General features: G+C 38.6%; 1 protein-coding gene across 1 annotated transcript; it reads right to left on the minus strand.

Moving 5' to 3' along the window:
• Positions 1–3,235: 3,235 nt before the first annotated feature.
• LOC110794277 (3-isopropylmalate dehydratase large subunit, chloroplastic-like) lies at positions 3,236–4,477 on the minus strand. Its single transcript, XM_021999223.2, has 4 exons — positions 4,354–4,477; positions 4,112–4,258; positions 3,319–3,489; positions 3,236–3,253 (listed from the first exon to the last, which is right to left on the minus strand). Exons 1-4 carry the CDS (start codon positions 4,402–4,404, stop codon positions 3,236–3,238), a joined length of 387 nt encoding a protein of 128 aa, XP_021854915.2. The 5' UTR covers positions 4,405–4,477.
• Positions 4,478–11,539: the final 7,062 nt, after the last annotated feature.

Consider the following 11,539-nt stretch of genomic DNA (forward strand, 5'->3'; position numbering starts at 1 on the left):
ATGTTCAATATATAAAGAATTATGTTCAAAAATTATAATGTTTAAAAATTTTAAAAGTAAAAAACAGCCAGTTTGTTTAGGTTGATGTTCAAATTCTTAATGTAGCATGTTCAATATATAAAGAATGATGTTCAAAACTTATTAAATTTTTAAATATGAATGCAGGCATTTTGTTATTAGCTTCTTGATCAATATGAAGAAAATTCTTCAACATTGTACTTACCGCGTGGGAACACAATCCGATTGGAGGTGGATGATGTACACGTTGTGTACGGTCTTCATATGGGTGGTCACAGAATCATTGAGTCCAATTTTGACACTGATACAGAGGAATACAAAAATTTTCTCATAGAATGGAGGAACACCTGGAATATCAGAGCTGGAGCCCCTAGTGTTTCAAAGATAATCAAGCGATACACAACTGATGTTGAATTCATAGGTTGTGAACCGCATGATAACTTCATCACTGACTTCTTAGTGGTTGCGGTGAATATGTTCATTAAGTCCAGTCAAAGTACTCAAGCAAACTACAGATTTCTGCTATCCATGATGGATCGTAACAAGATCAGCAATTTGGATTGGTGTGAATATGTGCTATCGAGTTTGGATGCTACAGTGGAAGACTGGAAAAAGAACAAGACATGATTTTTCAAAGGACCAATGCCTTTCTTACAGGTATTCAACATTTAACCAATAATATTCAATACTTTTTTAATTCAATGTTTAATACCTGAAATTCAACTTTAATTCATGATGTTCAATTGTTTTTATGTTCAATTGTTATTTTTCATACTTTTTTAATTCAATGTTCAATACCTGATATTCAACTTTTAATGAATCATGTTCAATTTTTTTTATGTTCAATGATTCCATGTTATGTTCCATACTCATGTGCAACTTTTAATTCAATATGTTCAACTTTTAATGCATCATGTTCAGTTGTTTAATGTTCAATGATTCCATGTTATGTTCCATGTGCAACTTTTGATACAACATGTTCAACTTTAAATACAATATGTTCAACTTTAAATACATCATGCTCGGTATACAGTCATGTCTAGTTTAACTAATTGTCATTGCCAGATCAAATATTCAATTTTTAACTCATCATGTTCAAATGTTTTTAACTATTAATACGTTTAATTTTAATGCGTAGCTATTCTATTTCGACCGTGTCATGAAGAAAATGGTAGAACAACCAAGAACATTTCCCCTAATATCAACTTGGACAAAGCAAATGGTCAAAAATAGAATAATAGAAGAAAGGAAAGGGTATGGCTTGGCCGAATTCTAGGCAGAATACTATTGCCGGGACAGGAAGTGCCTCAAGAAAACGTGCCTCATACTATGCAAGGAGAAGCTGTGCAACAACCTATGCAACAACCTGTGCAACAACATGTGCAAGGTGAAGCACCTAATGTTCAACAACAAGAAAACCCAAAGGTAAATATTGGATGTTAAACTCGATAAATATTTGAGGTTCATATTTGAAATATTTACATGATTATTTTTTTACAGGATTTCATGATAGACTTCATTATGTTAATGAACAATTTAGGTGCTAACTGGTCTATGTTGAGCACAAAACTGAAAAGGGCTCAAGAACTCTTCCCGAACAACAATTTGGTGAAGAATGTTGAAGATTTCATGGGAAAAATGGCAAGAGAGCCATCAATTCTTAGTCAAGAAGAAGAATTCTAAGGGACTGATGAATTCTTGATGGCAGAGGCAGAAATAGAAAGGAATATTGCACAAGAGAACATTAGGATTGCAAATGAGGAAGACGAATACATCCCATTTAATCCAGATCGCCCCTTTAGCCTAGGAATTGGCCTAACCCCAGAAGTCCCCAAAGATAAGGCTGAAGCATCAACTTCAAAAACCCCGGGAGAAAATGATGGCGAGGACCTGAACCTCGATCTAAAGATGGAATCAAAACCAACAGATGATGATGTTTTGAAATCCCCACAGACTGGGAATGTTGGGGAAGGCACAGCAGCAGTGGGGAAGGCACCACAGACTAGGAATGTTGGGAAAGGTTCAAATGTTGTGGAAGCCCCAAATGTTGGGGAAAGCACAGCAGCAGTGGCAGGTGGACCAGTGGCGGGTGAACCAGTCGCTACCGTTACCAATGTCACAGAAGGGTAGGATTCAAGTCATATGAATCTGAACATTGAATATTATAAAAAAAATATGTAATTATTAAACAAAATTTTGATGTTATGAATGATAATATATGAAATAATATATGTAATTAAAATGGTTTTTGGTAAATGTTCAACTTTTACTGTTATATGTTCAAATCTAATATTTTGATGTTATGCATGATAAATTGTTTTTTGGTAAATGTTCAACTTTTACTCTTATATGTTCAAATCAAATATTTTGAAGTTATAAATGATAAAATGGTTTTTGTTAAATGTTCAACTTTTACTGCTATATGTTCAAATTAATATTCGTACAATTATATGATGTTAAATATGTGTTTAAGTGAAGGTTTAATGTTATGATTTTCATGTTCAAAATTCTTCTGGTTGATGTTCAGATGTTTGTTTCATACATATATTATTTTAATGCAGAATACCAAAGCCCCAAAAACGGCCTCAACGGGAACTTCGAGACGTACCTGCTTGCTTCAAATCACCATTCATGGTCAAGTACCAAGATTTATTCAAGACTGTCGAGAACATGAGAGCAATAATTTCAGACTATGCGTTTGGTGATGGAGACGAAAAGTACGTAATTAATCTAAGATTTATTTTATTATTTTTATCTTTTGGGATGATTTTTCATAACATCATTGTATCAATATTGTAGGGAAGTTTTATATTTTGATGGAGAAAACTCAATAGATCGAGATGAGATACAAACATTGGGTCGTGATGGCTACATACACAACGCTATTGTTGATGCATGGTCTGCAATTCTAAACGGAAAATGCTCCAAGACCAATTAATTTAGTCATTGTATTACATACGTAATAACAATATTCAACATACCTCTCGAGCTCTCATTCTTAAGATTCTATACTTAATTTAGTCATTGTATTACATTCCTAATAACAATATTCAACACACCTCTCAGGCTCTCATTCTTAAGATTCTTAAGATTAAAAGAAAACCATGACCTTCTAGTACTCTTGGCAAGGTTGTCTCAAATCTTTTTGCAAGTGGATGTGTAGTGATTGAAAGAGTTCAATAACTAGGTCTAGTTTTTACATCATGAATGAACATTTTCACACAGATAATTTGAACTACATAACAAATATAAAAAATATCAATAACCAAAGACTAACACTTCTATGATGAAAAAACATACCTTGGCATTATTTCCAAATTCCTTCTTAAAGATACCAATGGAGCCAGGTCCACAAACATCATGGGTCATCAATACATCAACATTAACCCACACATTATCACCTGGGACTAACTGGGGTTTCTCTGAAGCCCTAGCCAATATCTTCTCCGTCATTGTCATTGCATTTTTCACCTAAATATTCAAATACAAATCCGAAATCAAATTAATCCTACAAAAACTTAGCAAATCCTAATTCCCAAACAATGAACCAATAAGAATCATATAAACAAATAATCAAAATTAGTGCATCCCATCTACATCATTGGCCTATGTATCTCTCGCTACACCAGAAAACTTCAATGACAATTCCCGAACAATGAACCAATAAAAATCATACAAATAAATAATCAAAGTTAATGTATCCCGACTACATCATTGCCCTATGTCACTATGTGTCTCTCTGTCACACTAGAAAAACTTCAATGACAATTCTCAAACAACGAAACAATAAAAATCATACAAACAAATAATCAAAATTAACGTATCCCATCTACATCATTGCTCTATGTGTCTCGCCTAATACCAGAAAAACTTCAACGACAATTCCCAAACTATAAACCAATAAAATCATAAAAACAAAGAATCAACATGAATGTCAAAGCTAACAAGCTTAAAGTTTTCGGAAGCGTGGTTCCCAGTACCCAAAGACCTAGAATCGAATCACGTCCACATCATTTCCATAGCCTGGCTCTCGTCATGCCAAAAAAAAAAAAAAATTAAAACTAATAAATAGGATTGTTAGAAAAGAACAAACCGAGCCCGTTGTAGAAGGGTTTCTTTGAGTTTGTTGTGGAGCCATGACTGAAACTATCTTCTTAGACTTCATCTTCCTGTATTTTGAAGCTGAAAATTGGGAGCAATTCGAGGAAGAGGAAGACAAAGAAGAAAGTCCCAAATCATTCTGCAACCAAAAAAAAATGTAAATTTAAAAGGGTCATAAATCAAACTCATAATACACAGAAGGGAGTTGAATTGATTTAATTAAAAATTAATAACCTTGCGGAAAAAGGATGAAGATGTTGAAGAAATTGCTTGAGAAATTGCCATTAGATGATGAATATATGCGAAGTCACCAAATTTGTTTTGGTTTCTGGTAATGAATGTCTCGGAGAAGGGGAGCTCGCTATATCTCTCTACTATATATACCAGTCTTGCAGAAGCCACTGGTTTAAGTTTAGTTTAGTTTGACCGGCATAAATTGAGCACGGGAGTATTACTCCCTCCGTCCCACGATACTCGAATTAGTTTGACCCGCACATATATTTTTTTTAAGGTAAAAATTTGTTTATTGACCGCACAAAGTTCAATACAATGTAATGAACTTATTATTTAATTACGGAGTAGATGGTAGTTGATAGTGAAGTACTTTTTAAATACTCCCTCCGTTCCAAAATAGTTACACTTACCTTTGCACAAAGTTAAAGTAGATGTGATAGGAGTTATTGGGGTATTATATTTAGGGGTGAGAAAAAATTTTGGGTACCCGGTACCGGACCCGGAACGAGAACCGGAGGGTCCGGACCTGGAACCAGTACCGGTTCCGGTTCCAAAATTTGTGAACCGGTCATAGCTGGTGCCGGTTCCGATTCTTGATATTTTAGACCCGGTACCCACTGGGTACCAAGTGAAACCGGTCCTAATTTAAATATTCGTGTAAATTTACTAAATTGTGAACATCTTGAACAACTTTTTTAAGCACATCCCATTTTATATCAACTTTACTACTCCATAAATACCCGCCAATAAAATAACTAAACCCTAAAATAAATTTTCACTACTGCAGCCAACCACTCACCCTCAATCCCTCCATTCACGCACACAATAACAAACCAACTTACTCTTTATCTTTATCTTTCATTTTCTCATTCTTACTATCTTTCGATTTTATTATTAATGCGAGGAGGGTGTAGTTGAATTGATGGCAGAGAAATAGATGTGGGTCGGATTTGTATATTGAAAAAGACATTAAGTGTTCCCAATTGTTGTTACTGAACAAGAAAAGATCCTACTTTTCTGGAAAAAATTGCAATTTGTATGAATTCATCCAATTTATCCATGAGAATTGAGCGTTACCACATTAATTTATGTTAGTTTATTAGATTTTTTCTTTAATTTTTAATTACATTGGGTACCCGGTTTGGGACCGGTTCCCACCGGTTCCGGGACCGGTTCCATAAAATGAGGACCCGGTACTAACCGGTTCCGGGACCGATTCCAATTCTTCGGAACTGATTCTGACCGGTTCCGGTTCCGGATCCTTAGAAATTGATCGGGTACCCGGTCTCGCTCACCCCAAATTATATTAATTGAATGAGAGAAGGTGCTGGGACAAAAAAAATTAGTGGGAAGAGAGAGACAATATAATAATTGTGGGGTCATTCCTAATTTAGAAGTGTAACAACTAATCTGAGACGGCCGAAAAGGAAAGTGTAACAACTAATATGGGACGGAGGGAGTATAATAATGGAAAATAGGTCAACTTATAAGATGGATAGTGGAAAATGACTTTTTTTAATATATTTTTTAGGGAAAAGAGATATTAGTTGGTCCATGAGTAAGTATAATATTAATAAAGTTTGCCATTTATAGAAACTGATGTGGCTTGAGATAGCATACTGCCACCTGGTTTTGCTACAATGGCCAAATTAAGAAGACAAAGATCCTTTCATGGATCGCCACAACACATACTAAGCCCATTGAGAAAATCTTGGTCAAAACATGTCTGAAAGCCCAAAACTTGCAGGAAAGCCCAACATGCAAAGAGCCCAGCAAGTCTAATTAGATTTATTATTATGGGATACATGTCCTAATCTGGGAAAATACCCAATCATCAGGTCAAGGTTTGAGCATCAATTCCCAAAGAAACCCTAGCTCTATAAATAGCTCAGATCCCAAGGAAAGGGGGGGGGGGGGAATCAATTCATTCCCACCTACCTTAAACTATCTTTGCTCTGCCTTCTCTCTAAAAATTACTTCTCTCTCTAGCCTATACTTACTTAAGCATCGGAGAGAATATTCTTACGGTATATTCTTGTTTTGCAGGTTGCCAGAGGTTCGTGCCAGCTCATACTTGATACCTCCGAGGAACGTGTGACACATCATCACCGGAAAAGATCCCACAACATTTGGCGTAGTCTGTAGGGAGGTATAGTATCATGGCTGAGCCACAATCTGAAAGAGAGTATAATGGTGAAGAAGAGGAGAGACGGCCCCGCGAAAGGAGTCAACGCCATATAAAAGAAGCCAATCGAGTCGCAAATGCCGGAAACACACCACGCCGAGTGTAGGAGGCCGAAGTGGTTGTAGAGGAAGAACCAGTCCTGGAAGCATCTCAACCGGGCGGCCACCTAAGCCCCAGTGTCCGAGACGCCGTGCTGGATGAGAATTTGGACTTGCCAATCTCGGTGGGATCGCTGCACGAGATCCTAGCAGGATTCCAACAGCAAATGAATCAAACCTTTCGACAGCAGATGAGTACCACATTGGAGGATGAAATACGAAGGAATATGTTAATCTACAGCACTGAAACGCAGAGGCCCCTCAGTCTGGGCGTCAATCGGATAAACAGAATACCACTTAGATCCAATGTATGGAGAGTAGGAGAAAGCTCCCATCCATAAGCCAGCCGTGGAGTCAGTCCCGTGGCAGAACGCTCGGAGATTGACCGCGGCCATCAAGCCTTTCTGCCTCAGCGAGAGCAGGTTACGCGACCACCATCCAGGGGAAACCCACCGGCCATCTTGCGGCCCTCCTCGAGACGTCAGGAACACTATGAAGCTGAATCTGAACTATCAGACACCGGACCCACTCCAGTAATGGCAGACCCATATGACGCCTAATAGAGTGAACTATCATTTACTATGCAATTAGGTTTGCGCAGGTTTAATTGTATTAGTCAAGCAATATCAAGTTAAGATTCGAGAGATGCAATTTGATGTTTAGGCTTGTTTCAATATGTAGAATTGGAATTAATATGTAACGAGAGCCCATTAATTCTAAGTCTATGATTAGTATCGATTCGAGAGAGCATGCTAGTCTAATTACCTTCTCTATTGATTATTATTGGTTGTCTATCATCTTGGATTGTTGTTCATTGGTGAACTTATGCCCTAGACCTTTTAATATCTGAATAACCTCTATTTTATTATTGTCGTAGTTTTAGTATCAAAGCCAACCAAACTCTTGTTCGCGATAGTCCAGACTTTAGTTTTAGTAATAGAAAGAACGCTTGTTTCCCTGTGGATACGATCCCTACTTCCCTTGCTATATTTTAGTTGGTGAACGTCAGGTTTATCTTTGATAGGAGTGCGATTTAGCCTGTCCAATTTTGGCGCCGTTGCTGGGGAAACGGTTTTATTTTCTGTTATTAATTGTTTATTCTAGATTATTGTTTGTTACTTCTCAAGGAACTCCCGTTCCTTGAGATCGGATCTCACGAATGTTTGCTTGTCTTGCTTGTTTATGCCCAGGACTGTAGATACTAGTGATCTTACTCCATTTGATCCTGAACCTGAACGGACCTTCGGTAGACGGGGTAGATTCATCGAACAGTTGAGAGACTATTCTGACTCTGAATCCGATCATCTGATTGGCGATCTATTTCATACAGATTCAGAGATGGGTGACGAGACAGTAGAACCAAGGCTTACAGACTATTCTAAGCCGAGTCTGTCTGTGCTTCCCAACGCGATCATGCCTTCTATTGCGGCTGAGAGTTTCAAGATTGAACCCGCATTGATAAATATGATTGAGAGGCACCAATTCGGTGGGGAAAAGGGTGAAGACCCTAATCTTCACATCCAGTCTTTCATTCAATATTGCTCTACTATCAAGCAGAAGAATGTAACGCCAGAGCAGAATATGGAGATGCTCTTTCCATTTTCTCTGAGTGGGAAGGCAAAGCTGTGGATTAACGGGCTCAACTGAGCAGCTATGAAAATCACTGACTGGGATTCTCTGGCTCTTGCTTTCTATGTGAAATATTTTCCGCCTGAGAAGACAGCCCGTCTGAGGAGCCAGATTATTTCCATTACACCAGAGGCAGACGAGAACTTGTTTGAAGTCTGGGAAAGATTCAAAGACCTGCATAGAGAATGCCCACACCATGGTCTACAACCGTGGTTCTTGATCCAACAGTTTTACAACGGTATGGGTAACGATTCTAGGCTTATCCTGGATTCTGCTGCTAGGGGGAGATTTATGCAACTTCATGTATCTAGAGCTTTGAAGCTGATTGATGAAATGGCCATTAATAATGCCCAATATGGGAATCCTAGAGGCCTTGCTGACAGGGGTGGTAAGCACGAGATATATGAATTCTATTGAACAACTTACTGCTCAGCTGACTGCCCTACATTACAAACTTGATAACATGCAAACTACATCTTCTCAATCCGCCCAACATGCTAGAGTCGCTGCAATGAGTGCCCAATTTGTGAATGTCTGTGATAGTTGCGGGATGCAAGGTCATTATATGCAAGAGTGTAGAAGCTCCATTGAGCAATGCAACACATTTCAGGCATACAAACAAAATAATCCATACTCCAATTCCTACAATGAGGGGTACAAAAATAACGCCCTACTTTCCAATAGGAGTATGAATGTTCATAACCCACACCAAGTTCACCACCAACCTCCACAACAACAACCATACCAACCTCCACAACAACCATACCAACCACGGAGCAACTATAATCAACAGTTTGGTGGACCACCTGGGTTCTCTAGACACATATACAACCTCAACAACCACATCCACAAGCCACTCAATCTGATCCTATGTTAGTGGAGATGCGAAACATGATGATGCATATGCAAAAATCTCTGAATGAAAATGATGCTAAAATTGATGCTCTTGCCGAGTTGCCGCTCATAACAAGATCATTGACACTCAGTTGGCACAGATGGCTACAAGTCTAGCGGGGAGGAATCCAGGTCAACTTCCTTCACAGCCTGAAAACATGGAGACGGCTAATGCAATCACCCTTAGGAATGGATATGAGTATGATGGGCCGCCTATGTCTATTGAGGGCGAAGTGGGAGCGTCTGCTAGTGATTTCGTGGGAAAAGAAGCTGAGAAGGTAGTCGAGGAGAAGGAGGCTAGCACAAAGCTAGAGAAGAAAGTTGAGATACAAGTACCACCTATCAAACTTCCCTTCCCTCACCGCCAGCTTAAGAACAAGCTAGACAAGCAGTTTGGTAAGTTCTTATAAGTGGTAAAGAATCTACAGGTAACAGTTCCTTTCACTGAATTAATTACTCAAGTACCTGCATATGCTAAATACATGAAAGACATCTTGACTAGGAAGAGAGCATTCAATAAGGTGGAGACTGTTGCATTTACTGAAGAGTGCAGTGCCTTACTACAAAATATGTCTTCACCCAAGTTGAAAGACCCTGGGAGTTTCTCTATCCCCTGTAACATTGACAATCTATTTATTGACAAGGCTTTATGTGATTTAGGTGCCAGTGTTAGTGTCATGCCCTTATCTGTCTGCACTAAATTGAACATGGGTGATTTGAAAGTTACCAATATAACTCTGCAAATGGTCGACCGATCTGTGAAATACCCCCTAGGTGTTCTAGAAGATGTGCCTTTTAGAGTAGGTAAATTTTTTATTCCCGTGGACTTTTTTGTATTGTACATGGAAGAGGACAGACAGATTCCCATTATACTAGGTAGACCTTTCCTGCATACTGCAGGGGCAGTCATAGATGTTAAGCATGGGAAACTGACTTTAAATGTGGGGGATGAGAAGGCTACATACTTACATTCAACTTAACCCATGTTGTTAAGGGTCCCATACTCCCATGATAGAGGAGTCATGTTGTAGTATATAGATGTTTTTTATGTTTATTGCAATATATGATAATTTGCCTCACACCACCTCTAGCGACTATATGGAGGGTGCATTTGTTTTGAATGGTTTTTCAGGTGGAGGTGACAGGAGCATGAATTCTTTGGTGTGGACTCAAAAAGAGGTAAGGCTTGACGACTCTGTAACCCAAAAGTCTGAGAATTATGTCAACGGAGGGCACCGCAATCATGATCGGGGTCGCGACGTTCCCCCTCCTATGTTCCCTTTGCATAACTCATCTGGAGCTGTTAGTTCGATAATAGATGGCACCATCTTTGGTGCCCCCATTCGATGATGGGTTCCATACCCCTTTAAGCCAATGAGGACATTGTCTGATTTAGCTCGGGGGGTGTTCATTTCCTTGTATATATTAGGTATGATTTCTCTTCTTCCTTTCTATACTCTATTTATTGCTTTTGTGTGAGTGTTTATTTGCTTTCTAGGATAATTTTACCGCTTTGAAAAAAAAAACAAAAATACGTTCCGATAAATACAAAATCATGCTTCCCTGTGCCCCTTGATTAAAAATTGTTTTGATTCTTGGTTTTTGATGACAAGCATTGTTGATTTGTTGACCATGATTTGATATTCGACTATTTTGATAACTTGACATGGGTCAACTTTGACCAACTATTTGTGGACTTGGTGCTTGGCTAGTTGATTTGGTTAGGAATGCGTTATAGCTTCCTGGTATGTCATTGATTTTGAGTACTGGTTTGCAACTGTTAGTAATGTTTTATGTTATAATAACATATTAGCAAACTAAAAATCGAGGGACCGTTTGGTTATAATGAGAAGGGGAATAAAGGAGAATGAAATAAAAACTCTTGATATAAAATATTGTTGGGGATTTAATTCCATTCTCTCTATTGCCGCCGCCCCCTCCCCCTCCCTCTGTTGCCACCGCCCCCTCCCCTCGCACCGCCGCCAAACTTGGTGTTTTAAAGGTCAAATTCGACCATAAAAACTTCAGATATGAAGTTTTATGGCCGAATTTCACCATTTCAAGACATAACTAACAAGAAGAAAAAGTATTTTGTATTATCCATTCTTGCAAATTGATGTTTTTCCGAAATCTTAGGGTTTGTTGTTGGAATTCGGGTTAGATCCAGGGGTTGTAGGTGGTTTGTGTGTAACTTGAGGGTGGTTTGCGGTAGTTTCGAGTGGTTTGTGGTGATTTTGAGTGGTTTCGGGATGGGTTTACGGTGGTAGGCGTAGTTCACGAGGTTGGGAGGGTGGTGGGGTGGTGGGTCGACAGTGGGTTTAGATACGTTGCAGGTGGTGGATGGTGTTTTATGGTTGGTCAATGGTGGTCAAGGTGTTGA

Source organism: Spinacia oleracea, chromosome 6 (assembly GCF_020520425.1).
Source record: "Spinacia oleracea cultivar Varoflay chromosome 6, BTI_SOV_V1, whole genome shotgun sequence".
Lineage (NCBI taxonomy): Eukaryota > Viridiplantae > Streptophyta > Magnoliopsida > Caryophyllales > Amaranthaceae > Spinacia > Spinacia oleracea.

Coding starts and splice junctions, on each gene's coding strand:
- LOC110794277 (XM_021999223.2), bottom strand. CDS start 4,404: ATGGCAATTTCTCAAGCAATTTCTTCAACATCTTCATCCTTTTTCCGC. Junction 4,259..4,353: donor CTTCATCCTTTTTCCGCAAG/GTTATTAATTTT, acceptor TTTTGGTTGCAG/AATGATTTGGGACTTTCTTC. Junction 3,490..4,111: donor ACCCTTCTACAACGGGCTCG/GTTTGTTCTTTT, acceptor TTGAATATTTAG/GTGAAAAATGCAATGACAAT.